This window comes from Brachyistius frenatus, unplaced genomic scaffold (genome assembly GCF_029030835.1).
Source record: "Brachyistius frenatus isolate BFR_SWC_R1_liver_20210118 unplaced genomic scaffold, ASM2903083v1 Contig_209, whole genome shotgun sequence".
In the NCBI taxonomy this organism is placed as follows: domain Eukaryota; kingdom Metazoa; phylum Chordata; class Actinopteri; family Embiotocidae; genus Brachyistius; species Brachyistius frenatus.
Genome location: NW_027210808.1, coordinates 564,095 through 580,693, shown reverse-complemented (window position 1 = coordinate 580,693; position 16,599 = coordinate 564,095). Strand labels below are relative to the sequence as shown.

General features: G+C 39.2%; 1 protein-coding gene across 2 annotated transcripts in view; it reads left to right on the top strand.

Moving 5' to 3' along the window:
- Positions 1–16,599, top strand: part of LOC138633128 (retinoic acid receptor beta-like) — a 96,215-nt gene that overhangs the window by 37,103 nt on the left and 42,513 nt on the right. For both annotated transcript variants that reach the window (XM_069719175.1, XM_069719174.1), the window contains exon 3: positions 4,866–5,007. In XM_069719175.1, the coding sequence (XP_069575276.1) occupies positions 4,866–5,007 (142 nt within the window). The remainder of the gene's footprint in view (positions 1–4,865; positions 5,008–16,599) is intronic.

The window sequence follows — 16,599 nt, the reverse complement described above, 5'->3', positions numbered from 1 at the left end:
TGTTTCCCTGAAGGCTTGTAGAAATGAAGTGCTTTGAGTGGCGGTATCTGTTCACAACTCATACTGCATACACACAACAGGCCTTTCTAAGCACGTATTACACACAATTACGGGTTACTAACATGTAGGTAAGGGATGGTATGTTGTCAAAGTGACTGATCAGTGTGATGTGTACTGTTAAATTTTGGCTTCGGCTTGTCTTTTTTTTTTTACTTTTCAAAGCCAAAACCACAATAGCAAAATTGTAAAGAACTAATTAAAACATTTTTACTGCTCAAAGCTGCAACTTTTCACGTGTCTGATTAACAGGCTTACTTCTTACTGCATTTACCAAGTGTCAAAGGAGGCATTGTTGTAACGATATAGGTCAAGTTGTGCTTACAAATAGTACATCCGTGTAGTATTTCCATGGAGAGCTGGATAAGGTGCCACAACTCAGCCGTGCTGCCAATTCAGGTCAAAAATCATTTGTCTTATACATCACCAAAGGAAACGTCTGTGACATTGTTGACACAACATCTTCTATCGCCTGTAGATGCATGAAGAGAGCTGATGAGGATATGGTTATGCAACAGTGCCCCAGTGGTCACTGGGTATTACATTGGTATTACAACGAAAGATCCCCCCCGCCTCCAAAAAGGCATTTACCCCCATAGACCAACATGTCTAAAGGAGTTATCTGTAAATCTGTTGACAGGACCCCTCCAACGTAAACAAAGTCATTTTTACTCTAATAGAAATTTTTAATTCATGGAGGTCCTAAACTTGATCCCTGTGGAACACCACAAGAGAGGGCAGGGTTTCCTCAGAGAAAATGATTCATGGAGACAGAATGTATTTTTTTAAAGACCTGACAGAAATTTCTCAAAAATATTGTGGCTTTCCAAAAATGACATGTGCAGCTCAGAAAAAAGCTAAAATCTTTGACTGGAAAGACATTTCAAATATCGGCCTGTATTTTGAGGTAAAGATGAGTTCGATTTCTTCAACAAAGGTTGCACAATAGCATATTTCAAAAAGCTTTTCTCTTTATATGACTCAGAAAAATAACCAAGACACAAGGTCATCTCCAGACAACATGCATTTGTAGGACTTATTTACTTAGTTATGAGAAGAATATATATTTTATATATATATATATATATTTGTATTATGAATGAGATCATCATTCAGAGACAGAGGTGGAGTAGAATGAGCTTGGGCACTTCCAGATTTATCCTGTACAAACCCACAAAAACACAATGTACCAGAAGGATCCATAAAGAAATTGTTGATAGATTTTCTTGGCAAAAGACCAATACCAAATCCACAAAGCAAATCAAAAGCTGTGTTTATGTCATTGCAGTATTCTATATTCTATAATATATGAGTTACATTACTGAGACAGACGAGTTTTGATGATAAAAAACTAACTAGGAGAAAGTGCTAACAAGCCACCTGTTTAGTACCTTATATTAGTTAGGAGATAATTCTCTGAGTCTGTCACTGCAAGTAACATTATTTTTGCTTTAATATTGAAGCTGTGATTGACAAATTATGAAAGAACCTGTTTTATGACTAACAAAGCAGATATGTTTGAATTTATTCATGCTCTCTCCACAACAATACAATGAATTGAATGGAATGTTGCATGTTGTTTATAGCATTGAGAATAATGTTTGGAAAAAATGAGACCAACAACAACAAAAAACATCTGTCAGTGTCTGGACCATTGTTAAGTTCAAAATCACAGAATGACATCTTACAGCAAAGTTAAATTAACTCACTTATAGAACAACTTTTCTTTACTTTCATTGCCTCCATCAGTATCTTTATTTAATGTAATATATCCATAATGTGGATAAGGAAGGTTTAAATGAGGAGTATTGCAGACCCAGGCCTTGAACTGTCAACAAACCTTCCTGAAATAGCTTAAGTTCACAAAATGCTAATCCGTCTTGGGAAACGTTCTGTACTAAGTGCACAACACACAAACTGCTGCAGCTCCAGCTCCCAGTTTAAACCCGCAGCACACTGTACAGCTCTTATCACACACACATAAATTTCCAAGGCTAAGTGACCTGCATGCTCTCAGCTTTGAATGACATAAGTACCTGAGTAGCCTTGGGTTCTGCACCCAACCTGAACACACTTATATAGCAGCTGATGGGGATGCAGGCCACTTCCATTGTCATCCATCAGACCTCACAGGTAATGTCTACCAACTCACTCAGCTTACATCAGCCAGGATAAAGGCCTCTATTAAGAAAATGAATAATACCAACTGAGGGGAGGTGACCTCGGACCAGTCACGTGCCATCAAAGCTCAGACTCGATTGGCTGCTTTTGGTAAGTATCTCTGCTACCAAGGGTGCAGCCTGGCGGTTGACGGATGCTTGCGCCGAGGCAAGATGGGCTACAGAGTCAGCCGTTTCAGTCTTGTGATCTAATCTGTTACCCATCATGCATCCTGCTTCGCTAATGAAAAGGCAAGGTCCCATCCGTCACAGCGGCTATGGTAAATGAAATTTTAACCCGCCCCCCTCCTCTTATACTCAACGAAGCTCCTCAGGCACAAACGCCTGCAAACATGTGCAGAAGGGCCTGGATGACATACGATGATTGCAAAAAAACGCAGAGCAATGGCAAATTAATATCAAGAGGGTAAAAAAAAAAAAAAAAAATCAGTGCAGACTCTTGCTTCCAACACGTTTTCCTCTGCTTTCTGTCACTCTGCTCGGGTTCAGCCTGTGGTTCTTTGTCCTGAGACTTTCAAGGAGGACCCACGTTGTCTTCATTATGTCTCTCCTTCATGCAGACAGTCCAGTGTGCGTTCAGTGTCACACCACAGGGCTAAATGTGGTTTCAGATGATGACGGCTCTAAATGGTCATCTCTGCCATCACACAAGCGTAACAGTGACAGATAGGATTTTAAAAATGTGAGCATGCTATGTTAGCCTTGTGCAGATCTTTGATGGTTTGTGAATGAAAAGCATCGTGCTGATTGAATGGTACTCGAGGCTGATAATGTCCTTAGTTCACATAGATGTTGTAAAGGCCCTGAGATCCTCAGCTACACTCGTAACAATAAATTTGGATTTGAGTACCATCACGTATCATCTGTCATACTTCACGGGTATTGTGTTCCAACTTACCCAGCTTACATCAGCAAGGATAAAGGCCATCATTAAATAAATGAATTATACCATCTGGGGTGCAGTGACCTTGGACCGGTCACATGCCACAACTGGCTGCTTTTGGCTTTTTTAAGAGCACTGCATTATTTTAATTTTAGTCTGGTAAATAAATGCTTCACATACGTTCTGCAAATAGATGCTATTCATATAGAGGCAGTGACACTCAAAATATGCTTCACATGAAAAATGAAAACCATGTTACAAAATGCAAATAAGCTTAAAAAAAATCTCTTTAAAAAATAGGTTAAATTAGAGCGTTTGTGTTGCAAATCCTGCTTTTGTAGTCCAATTATAACCAACAACTAAACATTTATGGCCTAATATTCTTAGTACACTAAAGAATACAACACAGTTGATGTACTGTGCCAATTTAACCCATCAGAAATAATGCCTGAAGTGCCACAGACTTAAAACTCATTTAACTGCAGCACAAAACTTTGACACCCACTCAATGTACTGTAAACTATAAAATAACACATACACAATTAGGCAGTCTTCTTGTCAGCTGGCCTCAAACAGCACAAATATTATAGCTGCTTATGTCAACTTGAAGTACACTGATTCATGCTGTTTCAAGGCTCTTTCATTGTACTTCAATGATATATTACATGGCCATAACTCAACACTACAACTAATTTTTTGAAGCTGTGTTCCATGTTCTTTTTTTTTTACTTTTAGTACATGATGCAGCTGCTCTTACAAACGATGTACTGTTGCATGTAGTATGTTTACAATTGGGACAAAGTACTTCATAACAATGCTCCTTGACCTTTGACCTTCTTCGTCATATCCGTTGCAATCCGTAGCGCGACAAGCAAAAGGATGCGATATATAACAAGTCCGCTTCCTTGTAATGCTTCATCTCCTTCTTCTTCTCCTTCACACACAATGTCATTGTAGCAACACTCATTATTTCATCTTAAAAGGTGCTCTGAGAGCAGTTCTTAAGAAGACATTTTTAACTTGGAGCTTTTAGTGCCTTTTAGGAGGATTCTTACTAGCAAGATAAACTTCTTTGTGAATGGGGCCCTTCAGCTTGATGTGACTCCCCGAACACAAACCCTCAAAGTGTAAGAATCTCCTCCATCACAACGAGCTTCTCCACCATCACAAGTGTTTTAGGTACTTAGTTACTTATATCTTTTTGAACACTAACACCCTGAATGAGCCCAATTAAGATCCATTACTTCACCACTGTGCCACTGAATTACAATGAAAGCATTCATTTGAAAGACGAGTGGCTTTGGTCTTCCACAGAAGCTCAATGTCACCTTGTCAAGTTCAGAAGTGGCACTCCTCGCCCACAGCTGAACCAAAGTCCTCTGTTATTCTTCCATACTGCACCAGCAGCCTCACTGTTTGATACCCCGAGCTTCTTCACTCTCTGTTCACACTGGGACTCTGTTTCAGAGCTTAAATCCAACATTTGAAGCTCCGCAGAGCTCCCAGCAGGGACTCACTGACTCACTTTTCTCTCTGCCGTAATGGTAATGAAAAGACAAACATCCAGCACATTGTTATACAGACTCTTGTGACAATATGATATCCAGTGGCAGGAGAATTTCAGTGGATCTGTGTGGATGTTTGGAAAATTGGCAGCTACAGAAGATTAGAAGCAAAATGAGGTTAACGTCGTGAGAGCCTACTTTTCATGAACCCCCCCCACCCTATCCTGTCTGTCTCCTCAGGGGTTTTTCCGCCGAAGCATCCAGAAGAACATGGTGTACACGTGTCACCGGGACAAGAACTGTATTATCAACAAGGTGACGAGGAACCGCTGTCAGTACTGCCGCCTGCAGAAGTGCTTCGGAGTGGGAATGTCCAAAGAATGTGAGTTTCTGATGCAGTTTACAGTGTGTTGATGTGGAATCAGATTAAATATTGTGTTTTAAGGGCTTTACTATCCTTTGGTCTCTTTAGGTGCTTTCAAAAAACATCTTAGATCTCTGCGATTTCTAGGTGACATAATACTGTGTGGGTTTTGCAAACAGTCTGACATATTGAGGGTAACACTTAAAAAAGAAACAGAACAGCAGTGCAGTTTTCCCTGCAATGAGTTGTGTCAATAACCTGCTGCTGTGGCACAGGTGTACAGATTTTTTTCCCAAATGTGTTGGCATGGTACTTATTGATGATGCAATTTTACAACTGAACAGGTGTTCTGGGTTTTTCTGTCAGTCTTTATTTATAGGCCCAAAATGTTGCACGACACTAAACAAATACTAACAAAAAAAGGCAAATGCAACAGTATCAGCCATTGTTGAGAGACGTAATTTTGCAGTCCACCCCTGCATTCACCGGCTGTTCACACTGACCATGAGCCAAAGTCAAAAACAAATGCAGCGAAGGTCGTGCCTCCTGCTTAGCCTAAATGGGAGCACACACCCTCGAACTTCACGTACACTAGCTGACTCAGTCTTGGTTGTCGTGAACACTCGCTGTTCACCTTTTCAGATATCTGTAATATTTTGGCTTCACTTGTTGGTAGCTCATGTATCTTTATATATGGTCTTATTATATTGCAAAATATGCCGCCAACATCAAATGTAAGTAAACTGCGAGAGCATTCGTCACAAACATGACTGGAGGCCACCACGAGTTACAGTAGGAGAAACAAAACAACAGACATTACAGTATAAAGTCAAGGCTAAAATAAATACTAAAAGCAGTAATTATTGATATCATAAAATTAACTGTACTAAAACAAAGTAAATAAACTGTGTCGACAAAAAAATAACTGTTTGAAATTGTTTGCAGGATAAACATTACTTTGCAAAACTAAAATCACATCACAGACTTTGAAGAAGTTTTTTCTGAACTTCACAATCTACAATGAAAGTTATGGCAGACCTCCTATATCATAAGGACTACAAGTACCAACAAAACAATAAAACATCATTGATTAAAAAAAAACAAAAAAACAGGTTTGACTCAGCAAGTGCAAAACGAACCAGTTGAACAAAGTGGAAGTGCAACACACAGTGGTGTAGTCTCCAGGCAGCCGGCAGTATTACACACTTGTTGAGTATGAGTCAGTTAATCAGTTTGGCTCTCTGTCCCTACATGGATCTAACCAACTCAATACTCCTGGTATAAGAATGAGTCAGAATAAGAGAGGATTTTCCTGTTCCTTCAGTTCTACCCACATTGCATGAATGCAGCGTTTATGCCAGATTGGTTCTCCTTGAACAGCCATGCAGCCATTTTACTTGGGACTTTTTAGACCTCTGGTCAAGTTGAAATTGGTTAGAGGTACCAGGTGGAATAAAAGAGACAGAAGGCTGCATTTCAATAGTTAATTATTATATCCTCTATCCTTTCCTAACCACACCTCCTTAACCATGATGGAAAATGTCATGGACTCAAGGAAAGACCTGAGCGAGAATTTATTAGGACTTAAAGATAACAGGGGAGCTACGAGAATCTAACTGCACTAATGTTGATGTTATCAAACCTTTCAGAAGGGTTGTATCAAATCACACGCGGACATTTTGCACTTAATAATTGTAAAATGTTACTGAATAATTGTAATATTTGAATGATACATTCCAGCATATCTGCCGGCTGTGATTACTTGACCTAAAAATGAATATTTTTTAGTGCCTTCTGTTTGACACACACAATAAACATACTGGCTTCTATCCAATAGCACTACCGATGTACTTAGTGAAACATAAACATTCTTTTGCAGCATTTCACAACAGCTGCAGCTTCCTCAACTGCTGCAGTTATAAAATACTTCAGCTCTGTGGTCCCTCACTTTCCACTACGTAGCCATAATGGAGACTGTAGGGTGGAAAGTGTCCATCATTTCACACTCAATTTGTGGACCGTTTTGAGTACATCATCCGGGTACTGAGTGCACTGCATATTTCTTTACTTGAAAATGTGAACCCACTTATGCACTCAAAATAGTGGGTGTTAGTACAAAAGTACGCCATTTTGAACACAGCATTATATCAGACTGTGGCCATGCATTTCCCATGATGCCTTGAGGATGTAAAGCCTGGTTCCAAAAACTGCAGCTGCCTTGATCTCGTGAGCTTACAATGATATGACATCTGAGAAACTTGATCAATTCTGCGCAGGAATGGCTCAAATTCAAGGAGAATATTTTAATGTTAAATATTGAGAAAGTGTTGCCAAAAATATTTGTTTTGAGCCTTGTCAGTTTCAGGATCCTGGTTCTTTCCATGCTGTCACATTGTCATGGCTTACTTGGATATTTGAACAGAACAGAACCATTGTTTATGTTATTAGTAACACCAATTTGTTTATTTTCTTGCTGCAGAAAATTCTTGTTTATTAGCTGAACTGTGTGCCTGACACGTTTTGATGTTGTTATATTTCCTGCTGTATCGAGACAGTATTCAATATTGTTTGCAGTATACTGAAAAAAAAATATGTTTCCAGTCATAGACTGTTGGGAGAAAATTGGGTATTAAATGCAAATGAACTGCAAATGCAAATGATTATGAAGCAAAGTGTTTCAGAGCAATGAAACATTACATACAGTACATTTTAGATTTAAGATTAAACTTGTTATTAGCTTTTTATTAGATTTTCATTTGCTTTTTTAACATAAGAAAAATGTAACAACACAATCTAGAATTTTTGTAATAAAATACCAATCATTTACTCACGATTCTCAATGTATAAATATACAGTAGTCTGCAAGGCAAGGAAACCATATGGCCAAAGGCATATCACAGTGTAGAGTGGAAAGCTATTTGTCAATGAATGGACAGCATTGTATCTCAGATACAATCTCACATGCTCAACAGCTCTGAATTATCACAGTAATAGCTTTATTGTTATCATTTTGATGTGGGGAGGATCACTCCTTTCAGCTATGGCTGCTGCTGAAATGTTACAGTAGCATTGCTGATTTGATTCGTGCTTCATTCAGTCCTCGGTTCTACATAGTGACACACAGCATTCCAACCATCGAGCTGGAGTTGCATCATTCACAGTTTTGTGGAACATCCACCTGGTGCTGTCTGAGGAAGTGAGACTTTCCTCCCATACAAAAATTAACCCATATGGAGCTTGACCCATAGTTATGTTTCATTGTGATGTCAACTTTTAGTGGCTGTATAGTGGCTTATTATATTAGGAGCAATGAAGGAAGTGAGGTAACAGTTACAAAGGGAGGAGGTCAGGGTGGCTGGACGGGTCAACAAAACATTTGACTTTAACACAGGCGACGATGTTTCTTTCCCCTTTCAGAGTGTAAGTCAACATTTATTTTAGCCATGACCATTTCATAATTTTAACCTTGTGTTAATTCTAGTGACCACAATAACAATGCTACTCTACATCCAAACCATAATATCTCCTTAAACCCAACTACAAAAACCTCTGACTTATATTTTGACACACTCCTATGGATCGTATTCAGAGAGTTAGGACTGGAGACAAACAAACTACATGGTTGTTTTCGCTGGATTTGTTTGAGAAATCCTGCGTTGAAAAGATACAAATAAGAAAAAGATACTGAACCCATGATGAAATGTTTTTTTATGTGATAACAATGTACTTATAGGAAACCCGGTCACTGGCAGATATCAAGGCCCTCGTGCCCCCTCTTGCTTTATTGTCAACCATAGGAACAGTTTGCATTTCACAGGTTATTGGCATCCTTTGATTGCATCAGCATTTATGGCTCAGGTCCACTTTGTGCTCCATTAGCCTCAATGGGGGCGCTGATATTCCTTTCTGTTATGCTGCTTCACACTTCAGCTGAGGAGTCATGAAAAAGATGATGTCTTGATATACTCAGACTAAACCTCCTGCAGGGGCACTAATGAGAAAGGGGACCATTCCCCCATATTGGTGGATGGATGTGATGCAGTGATATCTTCAAGTTCCTGCTGAGTGTCTGCTGCTGGAGGTCCATAAAAACTCCATGGTCAATGTAGGAACTTCTTTTACATATCTTTGTGTGCAGAATGTTTCATATATGAATATAATTACACGTTTTTGGGACCTAGTTACAAGGGAGCAAGACAATTCACATTCACTTTATTTTTGTCAATGACTGTGTACAGTTGTAAGTGTACTAAAATTTGGTTTGCATTGTCTTCACATATCTATGGGAATTCACCTCGGATAAAATACAAACACTGCTCATGTTTAAGTACAACCCCGTTTCCAAAAAAGTTTGAATGCTATGTAAAACGTAAATAAAACCAGAATGTGATCATTTTCAAATCATGTAAACCCATATTTAATTGAAAAAAAAAAAAAAAAAACATAGACAATATATGAAATGTTGTTGTTTCATGATAAATATATGCTCATTTTGAATTTGATGCCAGAAACACATTTCAAAAAATGTGGGAAAGGGATACGTTTACCACTGTATGCATCACCTCTTCTTTTAACAACACTTGGTAAATGTTTGGGAACTGAGGAGACCAGTTGCTGGAGTTTTGAAAGAGAAGCAGTTAAAGGTATTTATTACAAGACATAGCAGATTGATTGGATCAAGGGGTAAGAGAAGCTTTAAACTGCAGTCCAGAGAGGGAAGCTGGTAATGGGCAGAGTGGTGCAGAGGTGTGCAGGTCCAAAGAGATGTCCAGTTGAACTAAGTCAGCAGGGATCCAAAAGTGAGGGTCAGGGAGTGAGGCTGGGCAACAGTGGGGGAGATAAGGCCGTGCTAGAGTCTGATACTCAGGACTATAGGTGGACATGAAGAATCAAGTTTGTCACAGCAAGGTTAAAAACAAGAGCAAGAACCCTGAGCATATATCAGGCTGGACCGTATTAGCAACAAAGATCTATCATGGCAGATCTGAGTATATGTAGAGGTATTATTGTGATGAGGTGCAGCTAGTGGCTCCGTCCTTGACTCCGACACAACACTCAGAGAGAGGGAGAAGGAGGAGGAGCTGCAGGTCAATTGATGCTCCAGGGCAGATGCAAGAAACCCACAGGATTACAAACCCATTGGATTACATATAAAACTCATGTATATCACCATATACCTTTGTTAAACCCACGTTAATCCATGGAATTACATGTGAAGACCATAAACAGGAAACAAAAGATGAAACAAATATGTAAAACATATCAAGTTTTTATTTTCAAACCTGCAATGAAATATATAAAGAAAACTGTCCATGAAAATGATAAAAAAAAAAAAAAATCAAAATCAAATCAAGTCGGCAAACAATTCTGGCATTTTGCCTTTGTCAAGGCTCTGTCTTCTCTTCAGGAAAAACTCCTATTTTGCTTTAATGTAGTGTATGTTTTGTCTTTACAAAGGTTCTGTATGTATTGATGGCATTTATTAATATTGTTTACTATTGTTGAAAATTTGTTGGTAAAAATGTGCACTATTTCTGACACGATATATGTGATAACATGTTTTCCACGTGTCCACATGCTACCACATATTTAGACATGTCAAAAATGTTTCTGTATATTTTCCCCAAGTTAGCATATGTTGCAACATGTGGTCAACATGTGTAATACATGTGATCACGTGTTCCTTGTGTAAAAATCAGAAACTCATGTGGTTTTCCTGAGGGAAGGCTTGGAGATCTCCAAAACGGAAGATACTGCTCCTGAGAGTCTTGTATTTATGTTACATTGAAGAAAAAACCGTATGCTTTTGGACACAGAACTTGTGCTATCATGTGCCTCTGGAGATAACTGCTACTTAGAGTGGAACACAAAGGGAGCAATGTTTTGTGTGTGCGTGTTTGTGTGTACATGATTGTGTGGGTGAGTGTGTCTTTGTATATTGCAGCAGTATGTGTTTGAGTGCGTCATTACACAAACACTTTGTATTTTTTCAGGGGTAAATGATCATGAGTTTCATAACATCGTGAGTACAGATATGATCTGTGATTTATTTGGGGAATCTGCAGAGGAAGAAAAAAAAAACACTGAAGCCATACACTGCATTTTTCTTATTAGTTGTGTCTTTTCTGTTGCATAGGCCTCAGCTAGCAAGACAACTCTTGTGATGATACAGAAGTTTGACAGAAAAAAAAAGAAATCTGTTGCATGGGATCTTTTGATAACCAATATTCAGTTTCATTATTTTCAGATGCAAAACCGTAGACTATTGTTAATGGTGCAGTCAATATTTTGGAGGGTCAATTCAGGTCTTTATCCAAAGTCAGATGAGAAGTGGTAAACTATATATGAAGATTAATATATCTGTAATGATGCTCAGTCATCAAGGTCATGGTCTATCTTAGTGTTGTCTGAAGTTCTTGAAGACATTTCACCTGTCATCTAAAGGACCTCATTCAGTTCGAACTGACTGGTGGGGAGTCTACCAGTCATTTGGAACTGAGTGTTGTGTCACCCTTTGGAAACATACACCGCTGCCTCACAATGAAATGAAGACAAGCTTACTTTGAATCACCAATAATTTTGGATGGGCGTTATTTGAAGCCCGAGATTTCCCGGAGCCAGTATCTAGCTGCTGTAGTTCCCTCTCGTAAGTATACATGTGTATATCTTTACACACACTTAAAAAACAACACTCTCTATTTGTACAAGCCAAGCAGAAACTTCCATGGCTGAAAGGTGGAGTCAGAGCATGAGAACTGTCCCTTGTATATACATATGTGTATATTGTAACCCATGAAGATATTGATAGGGTAGTGGCAAGTTTAAGAGGTCCAAAGGAATGGACTGGTATCCATCACCACTGTGGCACCACACAAGTAGAGCACCTGAATACATTGCAACAGGCCCCAGTCTGGGTGTTGATAGACAAGCCCTGCAGCAAAGACACTTCACATGACCCTACAGATGTCCACACAGGATCCTGGAGGCATTCTTGATGGTCTTTGAAAAACTGTCAACAAACTGAGGCAAACAGATCATTTTGGCCAATACATTGTTTTTATTAGTATTTTGTAAAGATTTTTGTGGCATTTAGATTGATTAGAAAGGTGTACTAGAGACAGGAAATGTTTGGAAAAAGAGGGAATGAAATGGCCCAGCCGGCCGGGAATCGAATTAGGGACAGGTGGTACGCACCCAAATCGCTTATCTATTAGGTCAGCCATGTCTTCTCAAGGTTACATAGTGGTGATAGCAGCTCTTAATTCTGGATGCACAGACAGATGATGTAACTAATAGGGATCTTTTTATCTGGGCTCAACAGCAATACGTGTATTGTGTTTGCCAAAAACTACTGAGCTGTTCTTTCCTTTTTTCGTCTTGTTCGTGTTGAAAAACCAGCAGTGAGACCATCAGGAAACAATATTACCTCTTCTAAGTTGCTGATCTCATTGCCATATTTCTCCAAGGTCATATTTTAACAATGCAGGTCCTTCTTCTCCCCTCCACCCATTTTCCCCATCAGGACCATTAGCTTAATCTCGGCACTCTGCTGGCAGCAAAGAATTATCATCGTTCCTCGAGACCCACCTGGTTAGTGTTCGGGAGCTGCCATGTTAAGGGCTGTGGCAAGCGGCCCAAGGGTTGCACCACGTGAGCTCCAGATAGATGGTGTTTATTTACTGCTGCATCTGTTTGCTCGCAGAGACACTGTGCAGAGCTTGGCAGCATGCAGATGCCTGGCCGGTGGCTTCTTGAAACGACTGCAGTCCATGCCTGCTGACACCAAGCCACATAACGTTCTGCTAAAGCAGCAGAGCAGGGGAAAAAAATGGCAAGGCTGCCTCAGTGGGACTAAAGGCAGCCGAAAAAAAACCCTGAAACAAAGAGGAGGACAAAGACAGTGGGTGGGGCATTCCTCACCGAGTAAAAGAGAGGGAGATGGGTGTCCTGCAAAGCTGAGGGAGAAGAGTGTGACAGTAGACATCACTGTGAAGAGTGTATTTAACAGCGTGTCTGAACTCCACTCAATGACCCTTCATCCTCGGTTGTAACACTCTGGAGAGCACTCCAGAAACACTCAACACTTGCTCATTCACAGCGCTCACTCAAAGACTGACGGGCGGGGTCCTAGTAAATACCTAACACCCACATCTTTCAGCTCGCAGCTCTGGATTGAAATCAGAAGATTTGTGGAGGACTTCTCCAATCTTTTAACCTCTTCAAAGATCATCATTTCAATGCAGTTAGCTTATGTGGCCAACATAGATTCCACCAGATCAGCTGGAAAGAGGTTATATTGTTCTGTCAATACTGTATCTGTATTCAGACTGGACTGAACCAAACATCAGTTAATAGCATATTTGTTATAATGTAGATATTTAACTTGATATTACAGGTTCTTTAGAGGCTCATTTTTCAAAAGGGATTTTTTTTTTTTTTTTTTTTTTAATTATCAGTCACAGTTCAGCATTTATATGCAAGTGGGAAAATATGACATTTTGTCATCATGAAATACTGATTAATAGAAAATTGGTCAGAGATGTTGATGAATATTTAATTAAAAACGAGGAGAGACAATAAAACACTTGGAGTCAATAGGAATTTTGCTATTTTTATATTACAATGCCTTAGCTGACCACATGTTATGTGAAGATGGTCACTAGCAGAGATGAACTCACTGAGAATTGCCACCAGCTAAGCAGTTCCTCTGTTATTTCAGCTTATTTAAGTTCATCAGGCCACATTTACCAATATCTTCTTAAGAAATTTCTTAAATTTGTTCTTAAGTCATAAAATTATACGTCCGATTCCCGATTTGTTCTCAAACCACAGATCTTTTTGCACGTGTTCTTATATTGATGAATCCCAGGGTCCTCATAAGTTTAAAGCCACTTGTTCCTAATTAGCATAGATAAACGCCCTGGAAATGGCCATAAAAGGACTTGAGACTGCAGGGCCATGTTCACAAAGAAAAGTCACAGGAATTGGGGGAGAAAAGTAAAGTGGAAAGAAATATAATTAATGGTGAAAGACGGTGGGACAGTGGACTCCAAGGAAGAACAACTTCAGTAGTTCTGAAATTGAGGTGCTGTGGCATGAAGTGAACAGCAAAAGAGCTGTAAGATTTAATAGCATACGTACTGGATGCAAAATAAAAGAAATAATAAATATATAAAGATGCAAGGGATGCATTTTCTTGTTCAGTAAATACTGGCGAAGTGTGCAAAACCGATTATATAAAAAGAGCAGGCAGCTCATAACCAGTACCCTCCTGCAGCAACACATCCATACATGCACCCACATCCTGCTCAGCTGCCCCATGTCTCACAAAAACATAATTCGAGGATGATAACTAAATTGTGTGTTTTCAATACTTTCAATACTACTGATACAATACTTGATAAATGATTGTCTGATTAATTGCTAAATTAATTTAAGAAGGAGTCTCATAACCATTCACATGTCAGGGGAGTAAAGCCATGTTCAGACAGACAACAGCACTGCATCACAAATCAGTTTTCTTTCTGTATGCTTTCATGTTTACTTTCTAAAAGCTCAAAAAACTTGGATAAAAACACAGTTTAGTGGGCCAAATATGGACAAGTAAAGACGGATATTTTCAAGCGGGAGTCAGTAGTGATCACAGGCACTACATTATGATGAGAGTTACAGCGTTGGATGGGTTTCCCCCGCCCCTTTTGTGGGTATTAAAAAGCCATATATTTTCATGGCCTCTTGTCTGATGCATCATTTGGATGTATGTGCTCATGCTTGCAGTAATTTGCTTGGAGTGCAGTGGTAATTGATTGTCCTGGGTGGGTGAGGGTGTGGGGTGCACTTGCCAAGTCCCTGTCTTCTTAAATCACATCTCGTGGCTCGCCGGCCTCTGAGAGGACCGCAACCCCCTCGCCAGACGCAGTTTGCCACCATACTGTGACAAATGACGCACACGCACATGAACAGATTGTGGACCATCTCCCTTTCTACCCAACAATCCCTTACCTTCCCCCTCCCATGGAGTAGCATGGTTAAATTCGTGTATTTCTCACACACCACCGTGATGATTGACAGCAACAACTTGTACAGAAATAGTCCTTACAACATGCTGTCTGACATTTTTGCATTTTTTTTTACTTTTCATTTTTAATTTGTGTTATACAGTATGAACTTTCTCAATATTTGCATATATGTGTATATTTATCATCTGTAAAGTGTGATCGCATACAGTAGGGGTAGATTGTTTAAAAACATTTAACGGTTTTCACGTGGAATTCTTTTAAATATTAACATGCAGCAAATTACACAGGTAGTTGAATGTAATTTAGATGAACTGGCCCTTTAAATAGCCTACTAGGAGATGTGATATGGTGTATCTAAAGTGAAGAAAGAGTTCACTCAATGAAGCCTGAAGTCCTATGTCACAAAAATACCCCAAATAATTTGTTGATAACAATCATTTGTTTTTTCCTTTACTCTACGTCTACTCCACTCTACACATTTGTATTGACTGCGTATTTGTTAGAAATTGGGAATGTCCGTTATGTCGGGTTCTCCATCATCTACCTTGAAAAGTAAGCTTGTTTAAATTGTAGTTTTAAGACCTAGAATATTTTAGTTTATATTGAGTTCATTTGTGTGAGGTTGTGATTTGCTTTAGTTTTTTTCTGCATTTCAGTTGCAGCCAACAATAATTCTCATATTCAGTACATTGGAAAAGTACAACCCCATTTCCATAAAAGTTGGGATGCTGCGTAAAATGTAAATACAGAATGCAATGATTTGCATATCATATAAACCCATATTTAATTGCAAATAGGCTGAAGACATCATATCAAATGTTGAAAAAGGAAAATATATACTTATTTTGAATTTGATACAAGCAACATGTTTTCAAAAAGTTGAGACAAGGGCACATTTACAACTGTGTTGCATAACCTCTTCTTTTGACAACACTCTGTTAATGTTTGGGAACTGAGGAGAGCAGTCACTGGAGTTTTGAAAGTGAAATGTTGTCTCATTCTTGCTTAGATAGGATTTCAGCTGTATCCTCATACCACTGCGGATACTGGCTTTTTAACCGTGCGCTAACACCAAGCTGGGTGGTCCCTCTCCTTTTTAAACCAGAGAATGCGGCATCCATGATTTCCAAAAAGAATTTCAAATTTTGATTAATCAGACCACAGGACAGTTTTCCACTTCACCTCAGCCCATCTTAAATGCATTTGTGGATGCAGCGATTAACTGTTTTCACAGACAATGCAGACAAAAGGGTTCCTGGGCCCATTCAGTGATTTCCACGACAGATTTGTGTCTGTTTTAAATGCAGTGCCACCTGAAGGTTCGAAGATCACAACCATCCAATGTTGAAAAACTGGTACAACATTTTGCCACACAGTCTTTCACAGAGTGATGCACCTCTGCCCATCATCACTGCGGAGAGACTCTGCCTCTCTGAAATGCTCTTTTTATACTCAATTGTGTCACTGATCTGTTGCCAGTTAACCTAATTAGTTGCTCCACCAGGTGTTGTTTTTTTTTTAGCATTAAACAACTTTTCTAGTCTTTTGTGGCCCCGTCCCAACTTTTTTGAAACATGTTTCTGCCATCAAA